We start from the raw sequence: 16180 nt of genomic DNA on the forward strand, positions 1-16180 counted from the left end.
CTTTAAGCAAGATTGGTTTGTTTGTCTGCTTGCTTGTTTGTAGCCAGGGGCTCTCTGGAGCCCAAGCTGGCCTCAAGCTCGCATTCTCTCTGTCCATCTAAGAATTGCTGGAACTGCAAATGAGATCCACCTTCTCCAGCACAGATGCTGCGGTAGCGCTACTCTTGGTTTCTGGTCTGTTTCAAAAGTAATTCACCAGAGGCTACAAAGAAATTAACCTATAGTCCCTGGCTCATTTGAGAACGCAACAGTAAGGTGCCTCCCACTAGATTAGGAAGGGTGATATCGATTGGTTGTCTCTGAGGGCTAGTCTCCAAATCCTCTGTGGTTCATTTGAATGGTCAAGGCTTCCCACAGCCCTTACTACTAACTGAACAACGATGCTCTCCTTCCATCCTTCAGCATCTTCTTGGTAGATCTCATCAACCACTGGGCAAAGGCAAGAGTCCCTTAGTCCATTTTATGCTTGGGCACTTGAGACAAGGAATACATGTACATTCCCTTAAAGAGAAAGGATCAAGGTGCTTACAAAGAACCTAGCATCTCTCTTTCTCCTTTTCTCTCCCATGCTCCCCCAATCACTTTTGGAATATTATACCATCAATGGCAGGTCATTAACCAAACCAGATCAATACCCACATCTACACCAATTCAGCCTGACTCGGTGCCTAGGGATGCTATCTGAAAGGCATCCATTCCTTTCTCAGAGGTCCAACAACACAGTGCTGAGAACTCATGCTCTATAGCCGTTCAAGAGGCCATCCTTGGCAATTGCCACTTTTCCTTTCTCCCCTTGGCTTTACTCAGTTTACCATTACAGAACTAAAGAGGAGGGGAAGGGTTATTATAAGAATGGACATGGACATGGCTGAACCAAGTTTTTTTTTTTTTCTTTCATATGTGGCCACCTACCCAAATAAAGGCCCACTAAGAAGCATGACTGAGGGGCTGGAGAGCTGGCTCAGTGGTCAAGAGTTCAGTTGCCAGCACCCAGGGTGCCCTGCAATGTAGCCACCTGAAACTCCAGCTTTGGGAATTCAAATCCTCTTTGGACCTCCTTGGGTACCTGTGCTAATGGGTACATGTCCATAGATGCACTCACGTAAACATAATTAAAAATAAATAATAACTTGAAAATCCCCCCTTAAACAAAATGCTAAAGAAAACACACTCAAGACTCCTAAAGCCAAACTCAACACATGTATTTACATATAGTGCTGATTTCACCAATTTCCCCCCCCCCCATTTTTAAGAGCAAAATTTCAAACAAACTCTTATATTTTAGGCATGTGTGTCCCAAATGTCACGAGTGAAATGCTATGGAAATTCCTCCAACATCTGTGAGTCATTTCATACAATCCATCATGGCTCCTAAACGTTCATCTTGGAGAAGAAAGATCAGAGTAGAATAAGCAAACACCCACATGTAGTAATAGTTTTTCTCTCCTATTAGGCACAGTCTGAAACCTGCTAATTTTTTCCAGGAGCAACTTCGTTATTAACACTTTATTCCCATGCACAACTTGGTTCTTGAACAACTAGAATTTCACTTACAGGTTGTAACTGGAGAAGTAAAGGCTAACGAAAAGAAGCCAACCCTAATGAGGCTTTCCAAATTCAGGAGGCAGCTAAATACTTAAGCCAAAGTTCTTTATTCCTCAAGCCAGTCTTTATTCCTACCACCTCCAAGAGGCTGCCAAAATACCCACTGTCCTGTGACGACTGTAACTATGAATTCTTGGGATTCGAATGCACTATCAAATTAAAACATAGGCGCAGACGACCTCCACACTATCGAATTATGTTTGGGGTGTGTGTGTGTGTGTGTGTAACACTCCCTGTCATAGTAAGAATGGATTTGATTCAATTTAGTTTATAGGCCCTTAGTCCCAGGCACCCAACAGTGTTATAAGTGTGAGGATATGCAGTCGTTCCTTTTATCAAACTTCATTGGACAAACTATTGCATCTTTTTATACCTTTCCCCTTCCTAAAACCCCAAGCTCCCCCTTCCATTCTGAGCTCTGTAAAATAACTGCCTCTGAATGTGTTTGCTTTTCCTGAGAAGGTGAAGAAGTCCATTAGCTTAACCTTTAAATGGGGGCCAAGGACTCTGAACACTGTACAGAGAAAGAAATAACGTAAATGTACGCATCTTGAAAATGGGTGTGTGTTAAATACACATCTTAGGACTAAGGCTTCCATAAAGAGGAGTTCTTACATTCTACAGAGGCCAGAAATCTAGTTTGTCCAGCAAAAATAAGTCTATGAGTGGCTGTAGCTCCTTACACCACCAGAGGAAACATCTGCATGTGTCATGAGGTGGTAAGGAGACTGGGCCTGCCCATGGTCAGCTACTATGCCTTGCTTCTGTAGTCAGGAGCCAGTGCAGAGACACTACCAGGAGCAGCCACAGATATGGCTGGGTGAAGGCAAAGAAAACCAATTCTATCAAATTCTGGAGACCACCAGGCATGGTGGCACAGGCTTTGAATCCCAAGGGCAGAGGCCAGGGGTTCATGAATTCAACATCAGCCTCCAATACAGACTGAAGCTGTCTCAAAAAATATCTTTTTTTTAAATCAAAAACCATTTTTTAGAGGCCAGGGTGGAAGTGCTATGGCTTTCATTATTTGTATACTATCAAAACAATATCTTCAAGCTCTTTAAACATAGGACCAGAGCATCCGGATTCTGTTCAATGTATGCATTGCTTTGGCTATTCAGCACGACCCCTCAACGCCCTCTGCTCCAAATAATCCACTTTTATTAGAGGCCAAGGTTAAAAGTCAAAACTAAACAGACTTCTAGGCAAACTGAAAAATAACCCAACTGTCCCAGAAAGCTTGTGGCTAATTTTATAACATCTACCACCCAGTGAGGTTACACCGCAGGAAGCCTGCCCTACTCCACACTTACATAAATAAAATCATGACAAGCAATGAGTCCATTAAAAAACAGGAAGACAGAGACTCATTTTAATGAGTGAATTTTCCAAGAAATCTCAATTTCAAGTTTATGGAAGTTAGCTCATATTTTCTTCAAATCTTTTTTCCCTCTGTTGCTGAAAATCTTTATATAGCTAATTAATTAGTGTTATGTTTTTCGTGTCTTAATTTTCTTTCCACAAGAGGGAGGATCAACCTGAATCCGTTCTCTGCCATCTGCTCTACAGGAGAACTCTAGGGAGGAAAACCGGACAACCTGAGGGGCGGCTCCCAGAATTCCATATAACTGGCCCCTTGGTCTTGGAAGTGGGCCTTAAACAAACAGGCAAGATAAGAAAAGTTTAAATTTCTCTACTCTCCAATCACATTCCAGCCCTATTTTCTCACAGTATTGCATTAATTGGCTTTTCAGACTGCCAGCAAACCAAAACTAAAATGCATCGATAGAGAAGATGGAAAAAAAAGTCTAAAAATCAAAGTTTAGGTGTCACTTCTATTTAAATAAACAAGAACTAATCCTACAGCTATTTTCACTCCCTTTTACTGTATAGTTAATATGTTTTTCTTCATCACTAGCACCAGCTACAATCTTTGTTTTTAAATTTTTTATCAAGAAACAAAACATACAAAAATACATATAATGTTATAGTGGAATTCAAAGATGTCTCCAATCTTCGTTTTTTTCTTGAAACAGTCAGAGCTACTACTTCTTTCCAGCAATAAAGCCCTCAGAGGGATGCCTCTAGGTCTCTGTAGCATGTATCCTATCTTCTTCCTTCAAGTTTGCCTCCTCCTTTTCCCTCCTTAATTCAGACAAACCCATCTAGTGATGGAGTCTCAGCCCCTTCATGTCATACTCAGCTTTGTCCTAACTCTTCTCACAGATACCCAAGCATTGGTAGCTGTCATCCATCTCTTTTACCCTTGACCAACCTAGCTGAAAGGGGAGAAAGGTTCCCCACGTCCATTTTCCAAGGGTCCTCTTGAGACAACCCGGTGTGCAGACTGCTCCCCATCTCTGAGAGCTGCTTTTCAGTATCTTCTGACCTGTTAATGATGCACGCCACTTGAAATACCGTACGCCGTGTGCTATGAGACATGGTGACCCGATCTGGACTATCGGCATGACTGGTACTCTTGGCTTATATTCCCAACGGCGGTGATAGATGCATCCAGTTTCCCGGGGGCCGTGTTTCCCTGGTGACTAATGGGCTGCACTTGCCAAATGGCTTGCTGAGTTAAGGGGCAAGAAAGGTTCTGTCTGGAGACTCAGAAGAGATGGCTGGCTCAACTGGGCTTTAAACCTTTAACCTTAGCTTATTAGCTCTGAGCACCAACCAGCCTCGACTGCATCATGACAACGGCCCTGGCTATGCACAAGGGGCACTGTTTGATTCAGTAGGGAGGTAAGGAGGTAGATAAATATAAGACCCCACAACACAGAGACAGACAAATTGGCTGGCATACCACAAATGAAAGGAACTTGAGCCATGTCTCCTTGATACCTTTTAGGAGAAAGCTGCTCCTGACCCCAGCTCTCACAGGCTCTCCATGTTAGCCCTCAGCATGAAGACGCCTCTTTTAAGGCTTTGGCTCATCTTTAAGGTAAAGGCAACCAGGAACACAGGATCATTATTTAACCCAAGAGTCAGAGAACCTACAAATCACCTTTCTATCCTCTCAAACCACAAGGAAAATAAATTCCCCTCACAGATGGACAGAGATACATCATGGAGAAGAGGGCAGAGGGAGATAAATAAAAATAAAACATATTTACCTTCTTCTGTTTCATGCCACACGATCCCTTCCAAATTGACACTGGTCCCAGGTTCACAGGGCCCAAGACACTCTGGCTCTGTCACTACTCCAACTTCACACGTATTGACACCCACGGACCGAGTCCGAACCAAAAGCTGTTCGACTGGTGCTGCAATATTGGATGAAGATGGGGGAAAGTAGGAGGGCGGAATCTGAGGTGCGAGACTGCTGGCAATCGGCGGCGGTGGTGCCGGCACTGTAAACAGGGGGTCAACCTGAAAGACAGACAGGCTTACTGCAGGGGTGATGCATTCTGGGAGTTCTCTGTAATGCAATCTGCTTACATCGCTTCTAGAACAGATCATCATTCGACATTCCATTTGCAATTATCACAGGCTTTGAGTGCTTTCATGGTGCCAAAATATAAGTCGAAAGAACAGAAATGGGCATTTTGTGTTCTCGTGTCCAGGAAGGTGAAGAGGGGAGTGCTAGCTTCCTGAATGAGAAGCAGGCCTTCTAAATTCACCAACGGACAACCTTTTAGTCTGTGGAAATGTGAATGAAAAATGTCGTGTAAAATTAACACTACTTCCCATTCACACAGGAACCTCATTTTCAAAATGATAACATTATCTAAAGGAGAAGCTCTGATAAATAATAGTAAATAACAATATCTATGTTATTGGACATTTAAATAAAGGAGATGGACTACAATTATTCTCAGAGTACTTTATAAAGCATAATGAATTAAATCACTACTAAAATATATTAACTTACTCTGCTGAATACATAAAATTTATAACTTGATTATACACACTGAAGCACATAAACTGAATATTAGCCTGTGTTAAGAACCAATTCCTAATTAAGTGTTCTAGCGTGAAGTTTAGCAGGAATTCATAAGGAGGATAAATAACTCTGTGTGCCTGGCATCGACATAACCTGAGCTCTCCAAACCACAAAGCCTTCAGTGGTTCATCTTATCAAGGCAACTGAGGAACTTGACCAAAGCTTGGCAGCCCTATCTCAAAATCCAAAAGAAATGGGAATGGCAGCCAAGTTCAAGGCCTAGCTGTCCAAGAATGTCCCCTTGGCGCCCCTAGAAAGGCAGCAAAGGTGTTCTTCTCCAGTTTAGATGCCCAGCTGAGATGAAAACAAAGCCCACATATGTACTGGACAGATTGCCAGCCATTTATTTGGCTCACAGAACTACTGCCAGGACTGCCACGGAACAGTTTTGATTTGACCTTGTGAACAGGTCATTGGTTGAGAAAAAGACACAGAGGAACACCCCTGTGTACTGGGACTAAGGATTACCTATGCACTGTGCACAGACAATGGCAATGCACAGAACAGCATCTTGTATTTGCCATCAGTTGGGTTAGCAGACAGTAAATGTTTAAGAAGGACACACAGATGGTTGACCTAGTAAAACTCCATCTGTTGTGCATACATCCCTTGCTTCATAAAGTCTACTTTGCAGTCTTTGCCTACAGATGTAATATTACATAGCTTTTGTTGCAAGCAAAACAAAAAAGAGTATTTCAACACAGTCAGATGAGAAATTGTTCTTCTTAAACAGCAGAGGCAGTTAGTTAGTTGTCTGTGTGGGCTCCAGGATGAAATGACCAGAGGACCTTCTACAATTTGCATCCTATCTAAAATGATTATAAACTGACATTCCTTCCTCTGAGGCTCTTCTAGATGCCAGAGAACAGCCCTTCACCCATCTGCATGTTAAAGAAACTTAATTTCCTGCTCTCAAAGCTGCCATAAAACTTCTTTTGCACCATACTTTTTATTGTTCTGCATTCCTGATTGCAGAGTCCCAGAAAGAAAAGCCCTCGGCGGCGGGGGCCCAGTCTTAGATAAGGTGATTTATGCCTTCTGAGTTACTGCTGCTTAAAGCGGATCAAAGTTAGCACAGCAAGTTCCTGTTTAAAATGGGGGCTGATAAAGAGGAAAGGGGTTCTGCAGAAGGAAATTAAGGGGGGAGAGAGAGACACACACAATCCTAACTATGCAGATAAAAACTTGTGTGAGATCAGAATCACACTACAAAATTAAAAACTGCGAGGTGATGGTTTAATGCTAAAGGGACAAATATGGAACACTTTTCTGAAAATAGCCTCAGGTGGCCTGATTCACAGCCCACACTAATACTGAGAACAAAGACGGCTTGAGTTGACGTGTTAGAAAATGGGCCAAGATGCAAGCAGTGAGGAGTCCAAGAGAGCTGTAGTTTAGATTTGGAAGGCAAGGATGGACTGGACAAAGAGTGGGACCTTTCTGGGTGCAGCAAGTGCTCACACGAGGACTTTGGCTCCAGACCTGCCACTAATTAGTCTGTGACCCTTCCTAATCCTTTAACCTCTCTGCCTAAGGTCCACTTTTCTCAATTTGGAAAATGGATTCTTCAGTCTTCTAACATTGCTCACAAACCTTATCACACCCGTTTCTGCATTAAATACCCATTTCAACACAACTCCACTTAAAGAGACAGATCGGACACACCCCACAGTATTGGTGATACTTATATAATTCCAGATCTCAAATTTCCTTGTGAAACTTTTGTTGTGGAGCTGCTGCTGCTTCTGGGGTGGTGGTGGTGGGGTGCAAAACCCAGGACCTGGTGCAGACTCGGTCTATGCTATGATCACGGTCAGACACTCTTAACCCTAAGTCCAAATTCCTGAAGAAGTTGGGTTTCTTGGTAACAAACTCCTCCCAATAAGCCGGTTTTCATGAACACAATCCAAACGTAAGGACCAAAGCTGAGTTAGGGATAAGATAGAAGTCCCATCCATCATGATTTAAAACAAGGAAGTGAAGGTTCAGAAATTTGGACTATAAATATGAACTTACTCATAAAATGATAATTGTCTAAAGGCCTTAACACCTGGTAGATAATATGATCTCAAATATGCAAATCTTTGATGGACACAAGTGAAGTATTCTCTCTTTTCCTCATGGAGCCCATAAGTGTTGTTTCCAGAAGAACTGCCCCTGTTCTCCCCCCACAGCTCTATGAGTCCTGAAGAGGTGGGGCGCAAAGACCACCCATGTGGCCTTCAGCAGGCCCTCCTCGATACAGGTCACCAAATGGAAAGAAGGCTTTTGGGATGGGAATTACAGCCACTCCCAGAGTGTTTTATTTGGCCGCTTTGATATTTTTAAAAAGCATTCCTCTTATTTACCAATACTTAGGAGCTTAGAGAAGAAACTGAATTTCCATTAGCTCAATTAATGACTGGAAATGGAGCTTCGTGGAGCCCGCATTCCTCACATCAGCCACACGCAGCTCTGTGTGTTTATGCCTCGAAACTTTGCCTGAGGCCACCACAGAATGCTCCAGAAAGAAGGCTCCTGAGATCAATGCACTCAATCCTAAGGAAACTTGTGTCCCACTTTTGAGCAAGAGCAATAAGCTAGCCCAGATGTCATCCAGGACAGCCGAGAAGACCACATGGCAGTAGGAAATTCACAAGAGAATCACCTACCCCAGGAGACTAAAACAGAGCGGAACATTCAGAGAATATGGTCAGTAATTTCTACCAGGTAATGCCCGGGGGAAATGTTCCTCTGAGAAGATTTCAGTTCTCTCATGTATGTCGTGGTGTTACACACAGAGCACACATACCATGTTCATAAGCAGGACCTTAAGTGATACATGACAGCTAATTTAGTATTTGTTGAGACAGGGTTACCTTAAACAGAATGTTCTGGCTCCAATCTGTGCATTCTCCAGCTCCCCTCATTCTGGAATTACAAGACCCACACCCTGCCTCGATAGTTATACAAAAAGACCAACTCCTCTTGAGCAATTTCTCAGGTCACTGACCTACACTGAAGGCATAATTTCTTCAGCCAATGAAGCTTCCTAAGGCAGAGGACTGCAAACCATTCCATAGGCCTGTCTGCTGTGGGGCAGCAGCAGCTTCTGAGCAGGGCCGCTGAAGGGGTGAAACTAGGGTTTTGTGAACAGGAGGCCTGGGTTCAAGTCCTGGCTCTATCAGTGCATGCTAGATGGGAACCTAAGTCAATGACAGCTAACATCAGGACCAGAGTCTAAGAAATGGGCCTGTTAATATCCATCACACCCACTGGGTTGCAAGGGAAACTCATGCAAAATCGATGCTCAGCACAGGGTACAGTTCAAATGAAGGTTGTAAGTAATGCTCAGCACTGCACAGGGTTGCAGTAAGACTGGGTACATCTCTGTAAACACTCTCTTAGAGCGTGGCAGATTCCCCCAGTCTGACAAATTCCAACTCTCTAAACCCTATACACAACCTTACAAAGCTGTTTTTTATATGCTACTATATTTAACATAAATCTGTAATCCCCTCTAAATTCATAGCTAAGTTTGGTTAAAATGTGTTAAAGTATAAGAAAAGGGGGTGCTTAATCCAGAGAAGCTCAGCCTGAGGAAACGGGCTCTTTCAAACACTGGCACCTGGTAGCTGTCCATCCTCTGGATATCCACACTCAATTTATAGTCTCCTAGCAATGACAAGAGTATCCCGGAGGTCCTGATGAGTCCTGAATTACCAAGAAGTCTTCTAATCTCCAATTGCACCTTTTCGCACACGGGCTTCCCAAAAAATGTACTCCTGCTCTCCTCAACCCCCACATCCACTAAAGAGCTACTACCCCTAAACTCTGAGCAACCTGCAACAACCAAAAAAGAAGGAAAAGGAAAAAAAAAAGGTAAAGGAAAGAAAAAAAAGAGTGAACCCAAGGTCCTATCCCCCAAGGCTGACAAGCTTCATCAAGAGAATCAATCAACGTTAATTAATCATAAATGAGTTGAAATGACAACTTCAGTTGTAGAGCTGTGTCCAAGGGAAGAGTGTAAGAGGTGGGACGTTCGTGATCAGCAGTGAGGTGCAGACAGTGTGGTCTTCAGAGTGGGAATCCTAGCTTGGTTATTCGATATGGATGCTCAGGCAAGCTACTACATCTCTATGTGATTCACAAACAAACAAAAACCAAACACAAATAGCCCCTAGATAATGTGACAGGGTGTCTTACAAGCAACCTTAATTCAGGGCCGTAGGACAGAGTAACACTCAATAAGTCGGAGCCAGTGCTACCGTCAGAATTATTACCACCATGGCAAATATATCTGAGACTTGAATGAATGAAGGGAAATTGATGAGTGGTTTGGTCTTGAGAGGCCAAAGGTTAAGCTTTAGTACAAAAGGCAATTCAAGAAAGGCAACTCTGCATACCTTCCTGGGGGGAGAAACATACTTCTAATAAGATAGTGCTCATTAAAACTCACGGGGGAGGGGGAAGGCTTATACAGTAGTAATAGCGAAAATTAAAGATCAGGGGGAAAAAAGCATTGGCCAGTTATAGCAGGGGTTCCTTTGTCAAAGCTTGTGTCTGTCATCTTGATGGGACACTGATGTAACCTATTAAAGCCCAAAAGAGTAAAGCAGCCATCTCGGGGGTGGGGGTGGAGGGGGCAGGGGACGGGGAAGGGAAAAAAAAAGACTCGTAAGTCTAACAGCTGGTGGTGGCAGCCTGTCAAACTGAGGAAAGTTAATGTCAAGAACAGACGCGCCGCAGTCTCTCACTGTTATTTTTGCATGATTATTCCCAGGTGTTGGTGCACGCTGTGCAGTAGCCTGGCTATTTATCACGCCAGAGAGCCTAAGAACGGGGGGGGGGGGGGGGGGGGGCGAGAGGGAGCAGAGGGGTGGAGGGAGGCGGGGAGGATGAAGGTTATTGACACAGATAGCCAGCACTTAGTATATGTAATCAGAGGGCGGGGGCGGGGGCGGGGGCTGGGGGCTGGGGGACGCCTCTGCAGAGGTCCTGGCAATATTTTCTCTGTTCACCTTATTTCAAGGGCTTCCTGAGTGGTGATGAGCCAGGAAGGCTCCAAAAGCTGGAGTGCTGGGGGGCGGCTGCTTTTCATCATCGCACATTTGACTGTGTCAGCCGGGGAGGGTCTGCACTACCAGGAAACCCAAAGCAAATACAGAGGGGTCTCCCGGGCTGGGCTGAGGGGCCCTGCAGCAGGCACTCTAGACCAACAAAGACGCATCCACGTGGCTCTGCAGTAGGAGACAGCCAGTGAGTGTTGCCGGGAGGGCTGAGAAAGGAGCCCAGGGCTTCCCACAGAGGAGCATCCTCACTGCAGAGACCACCCCACCCCACCTCACTCCGATTGGCCTGCATCGGGGTTGAACCCTGACAGGGCACGGTGCCCGAGCTTCTTCCCATCTGTTCTCACAAATCTCCACACGGATCCTGCCGTTAACCCCTCAATCCTGGGATTCTCAGACTGCCAACCGCCACAGGCGGGAGGAGTGGTGTTTCAGTTTGCATAGTCAATGTTTTGATTCTCTGCGCATGCTGGGGCATGGGTACTTAAGGCTCACATTTTCTTCATATCCTGGTATTTGGCTGTTTTATTAGATTGCCCACAGTCACCTCTTAATTTAAAACGCATTAGGCAGAAGACTGCTCTGCCCTTAAGTAGAAATCCAGGCTTTTTGGAGGTGACCACTTGCCACTGTGGCAGCAAATCTGTGTTAGACAGCTGCCTGACGTCACTGTTGCATTAGCAAAGCCGAGTCGGCTTAAAAACATGTTCCTTGGACACTGATCCCCAATCCAAAATTAATCACGTTTAAATTTCCATCTCCGGTGGACAAACCAGAACAGCGCCAGCTTTGCTCATTATTCTTACTTTAGCCTCTCCTAAATGTGGTGGACACTTCTGAGAAACAAGATCAATGCAATTTATGCCTTGGGACTTGCTGTGCAAAAATAAAGAGGGTAGGGGTAAACTCATGTCAATGATTGAAGGGACCGGTTCTCCTCTAACACTGTGTCTCCACATTAGAGAGGCAGAAGCAAGATCCCCAATGCAGGGGCAAGTTATCCAAAGAGCTAAAAACTCAAAAGTCCTGCCTGCTTGTTGCTCTCGATTTGTTTGTAGAAAGAGTTCGCATTCTGAGCTACTGTTTAACGCACATAACGTAAAGGGATTAGAATAGTTTTCAAACAGACATCATAGGCAGGATTATATTGTGCACTCGAGTTTTTTTCATTTGATCTTCACAAAGTCGTGAAGAGGAGATGAGAAGAGATGAAGGGTCTCTTAGGAAGAGCAACCAAGCGGGAATTTGAACCGGCCAAGGTCAGCCAAAAGCAGCAACCTGCTCTAAATGTAAAACAGAGCATGAGACGGAGAGAATGCCTCCTCTATAGGGAATTTCGGAAGCCAGGCACCTGAGTTACTTTAAATGCCTACAGTTTGAAGTTTGCACACAAATACTGTGATCCCTCCAAACTCCTACCCCTAGCCCCAGAGGCAGAGGACTTTGTACAGGAGTACATGAGTTTGCACCTCCAAACTCTATGAAAAAAATGTTGGACATGGTTAGCACGGGCCTGTAAACCTTGTGGTGTTGAGGTGGGTGTTTACACAGCCAGGAGGAGGTAGCTGGGGCTTTATGGATGTTATCCTAGCTCAGGTTTGGTAAGAGTTCTTGTGTGGAGGGAATAATGCAGAAAGCGACAGAGCAGATCTTCTATGGCCTCTCAGAGGGTATGCAGAAGCACACAGAACACATAATACATGCAGGTGCCCATACCTCACACGCGCATGCGCATGCGCACACCTGAGCAGTGGAGGATTAACTCAATGGTAGAGTACGTGGTGGAGCTTGTATGAAACCCTCCACTCAGTTCCCAGCATCCAGAGGGAAGAAACCATAGCTGAGATGCTGCTAGAGTCTAGTCACAACCAGGGCTCTGACCCCTGGGCCAGGAAGCCTGCTTCCATTTCCAGCCAAGACAAACAGAATGCTGGACACACAGAATGTCAACAATCTAGACTCTCTATAATGCTGCTTATGGGGGTGGATGGGTAGGGTGTCACTGTCCATCAGGAATCACCCCAGACATGTCCCTATGTGCAAGCCCACGGAGAAAGCATGCTTGAACAGCAGCATGTCTTGAAGCTTCCTTGTCTCGCTTTGGCTCTTTTCCAAGCACTATCAAAGGTATGGTGTGGGCTGACAGTGTAATTACACTACTCAGCCCAATGCTCTCAGTTTTTTTTGTTTTGTTTTGTTTTGTTCTGTTTTTATTTTTGTTTTGGAAGCTAAACAAAATCTCCCCTCAAAGATGCTCAATATGTCATTTCCTACAGATCTAGGCCTGGAGATCTCTTTCACTGCATCCTATCAGTTAGTTGTCACATACCTAGCCTCGATTGTGTTCTCTCAAAGACTACTGCCCCACAGCTGAGCCACAGACAATCTATTCTGAAAAGTGAGTGGGGTGAGCTCTGCATAGTAGCAGTGAATGGTGGTTTTTTGCATACTGTTTCCAAAGATACTTAGAATATAAAAACAAGCCACTGAGGAAGGTGGTGGAGATGATAGCAGGTACTAGAAAGGGCGCCTTCTTTTTGGGAAGAATCCTTTTATTATCCCCTTGGTATAAAGTTGAGTTCCGAGAAAAGTTCTACCCAAATTCCATTTCTACCAATTAAGGCTCATTCCCATTACTTTACAAGGCATCCCAGAAGTGAACTCAGATGCTGCTCAGCATAGGGAACCTATGAGAGCCTAGGGGTCAATTTCAATTCAATTGAACTCAGGCACTGTAGTTCCAGGGATCCTAAACTCTCATGAAGTCAGGTTGAAATGAGATAAATAGCCGTGTCTCATCTCTGTTATATGTGGACACTATTTCTTGGAGGACAGAAGGACAATGAAGAAAGGACAAGAAAGTCTTTTGTTTCTGTTCTTAACTAAAATCCTTTCTCTACTCAGGTTAGGTGACTTCTTCCAACCACCCAAAGATAGTCTTGTAAAATATATTGCACTGTACAATATACGCTGCTAGTGACAAAGAACAAGGGAAAGTCTGAGTCACGTCAAGCCCTTAGGCAGTGTCTTGCAAAGGGTCAAAACATATTTTACCAAAGCATCATGGGCCAACCATAGACGGTAACAATTTTGACTTTATCTATCTTGGTATCAAATGCCTATCTTTTTTAAAGGACACATTGCAACACATTCATTCCTACCACACCTCGACTAAAAGGCAGCTGTAAGTCTTCTCATTTGACTTTGAGAAATGACGAAACTAAAGGCCAAAAGAGAGGCTGTCTGTTCAGGCCAGAAGCCAGGGAGTGCGGAGTCGGGAAAGAAGAACAATAAACAAATCAGAAGTCATGAATTTTCCCAGTAACATCTGTAATGCCCTCTACCAAGTTCACTATCACATACTCTATGTATGTTTGCATTTGAGGATCAGACTCACCCAGGGTCATTTAACTCATACTTGTTAGGTTAAGTCCTCCCCCAGACCCATAAGACAACTCCATAAGTAAATTGCAGTTTCCAAGTTAAAGCTTATTTCCCTTCTGAGAACAGAACCAATTTTTAAAACCCAATAGGTCTCTCTCTAGTGAGAACAACTTTTTTCTAAAGCGTGATAAGTATCCTCTGAGCAAGTTTATCCACAGAATAACATGCAGGGCAGGAGGAGATGCCTCCACTATCGTCTTCAATATTTGTGGAATAACAACTGGAAGCCCTGGTGTCATTTTTTTTTAAAAAGTTCTCTCTCATTTGCTGTTGATGTCTCACACTTCAGCCTTAGACTTTCCTGGAACTTGCTGAGTAGCCCAGGCTAGCTTCAGACTCTCGGCTTCAAAATAACTGGGATGACTGGGTGTGAGCGAACACACTCAAGATGTTTCTTTTAAAAAATCTTTTAATAAAAATGAGGCCAAGCCATTTCACCTCAGATCAAAACAAACACCTTGGTGTGTAGGGGCACATGTCTGTCATCCCAGGAGTCGAAAGGTGAAGGGGAGGAATATCTGGACTTCAAGGTCATCATCCTTAGTTCCATAGAACCTGTTTCAGAAAAATAGAAGAGAAGGAAGAAAAGAACTAACAGTCCAAAGCTGAGGACGAAGGCTCCTAATGAAAGATTATTATTTAGCTTCCGATACGAAATGTATTGAATAACAGAGCTAGTTTTTTCTGACAGAAGGACCATGTACTGACCCCATGCCCTCCCCTTCGTAAGAGTTGCTAATGAAAGCTGCCTCACTGTTAGGGAAGTCATCCTCTTATCCAGTATCTTTCTGTCAGGTGCCTCTATGTGGCAAGCATTGTTCCAGGAGAGATGAATAGTCACTGCAGAGTCGAGAATATGGGCAGGGTTCAGATGGTCAGTTAAGCCCAAGGCATTGTGGGAGCATCAAGGGGGTGGGGCAGTGAGTGTACTGTAGTGGATTTATAAACCTGCGTAGGACTTGGGCTAGGACAGAGCTAAGCCATTCTGAATGCTACCTTAGTCACGGGACTGACAGTCTAGGGAGCCAGGAAGCACAATAGGAAAGTCAAGAGTCCAGGCAAGGATGAGAACCTAGGGGTTTAAAAAAAAAGTGTGGGCTTCTTTCTGAAGTAGGGGTATAGAAAAATTATCTGGCTCACCCGGTAAAGCCCATGTTGGACTCTAAATGAAAATGTATGAGAGAGAGCAAAGTTGGAGACAGACAGACAGACACACACACACACACACACACACACACACACACACGGGGGGGGGGAGGAGAGCGTGAGAGAGAGAGAGAGAGAGAGAGAGAGAGAGAGAGAGAGAGAGAGAGAGAGGAGAGGAGAAAGATATGTTTTAAGAGCCCATGGCTGAACTCCAAGGGAGAGACACAGCCAAGCCTAGAGAAGGTGGGAGATGATGAATTCAAAGACAGTTCTCACGTATCTTTCTTTTTAATCAGGACAGAGAGAGTCAGCCCCTGGAAGGAGAACCTAGGCAGAGGGATATCTGTAGGGAAATGTTTCCTGGGTAGGCACAGGACCCAAGGGCTGGACTGGAGTAATGCACAGCACACAGGATGAAGGCAGTGGGGGAGGGGGTGTGCGATGCTCTGGGGAAAACAGGAGGGCTGGAAGGAAGGAGGAAGGAGTCCAAGAAACCCAAATAGAGCAGAGGAAGAAAGGAAGACTGCTCAGAGTAATGGTCCTAGTCACTAGGAGGTAGCCTCAATCAAAGAAGACCAGATTTAAGAGGAAGTTGGTTTCTGAGGTCCGGGAAGTTCAACACCACCAGGAGCTGGCTGAAGGTCTCCCTGTGTCTCTCACCTTCCAGAAGATGAGGGATGTTAGCATTTTCCATCACTTCAGTCTACAGCTCTGGACCACCCGTGGTGTGTGGTCCTCTCACCGACCAGGAGCTTCTGTCTCAGCAGACTGAGGCCTCTGATTCAGCATCCTTACTCACTCCTGACTCACCTTGGAAAAAGCCTTAAAGGCCCCAACCTGTTGAGCCTCCCCAGCAGCCAGGAGAAAAGGTAATGTGACCTTCATCTCAAGAGGAGTCACAAAACCTGTGGGGAGTCAAGCTGTTCCAAGCTGCCAGCTCCTGGTCCGCCCAGTGATCCCCAAGGCACCGAGTTCAGTGAAGTTC

The 16180-nt window shown here is 44.6% G+C and overlaps 1 protein-coding gene across 7 annotated transcripts in view; it reads right to left on the reverse strand.

The window, feature by feature from the left end:
* Positions 1 to 16180, reverse strand: part of Zfp608 (zinc finger protein 608) — a 104547-nt gene that overhangs the window by 53784 nt on the left and 34583 nt on the right. For 5 of the 7 annotated variants that reach the window (XR_003952523.1, NM_175751.4, XM_006525957.4 and 2 more), the window contains exon 3: positions 4725 to 4980. The exons of the other annotated variants lie outside the window; for them this stretch is intronic. Coding sequence is in view for 4 of the 5 variants with exons in the window: in NM_175751.4 (NP_786927.2) it covers positions 4725 to 4980 (256 nt within the window). In the remaining variant the exon portion in view is untranslated. The remainder of the gene's footprint in view (positions 1 to 4724; positions 4981 to 16180) is intronic. 7 annotated transcript variants of the gene reach the window in all.

The sequence above is a fragment of the Mus musculus genome, chromosome 18, assembly GCF_000001635.26.
Source record: "Mus musculus strain C57BL/6J chromosome 18, GRCm38.p6 C57BL/6J".
Classification (NCBI taxonomy): domain Eukaryota; kingdom Metazoa; phylum Chordata; class Mammalia; order Rodentia; family Muridae; genus Mus; species Mus musculus.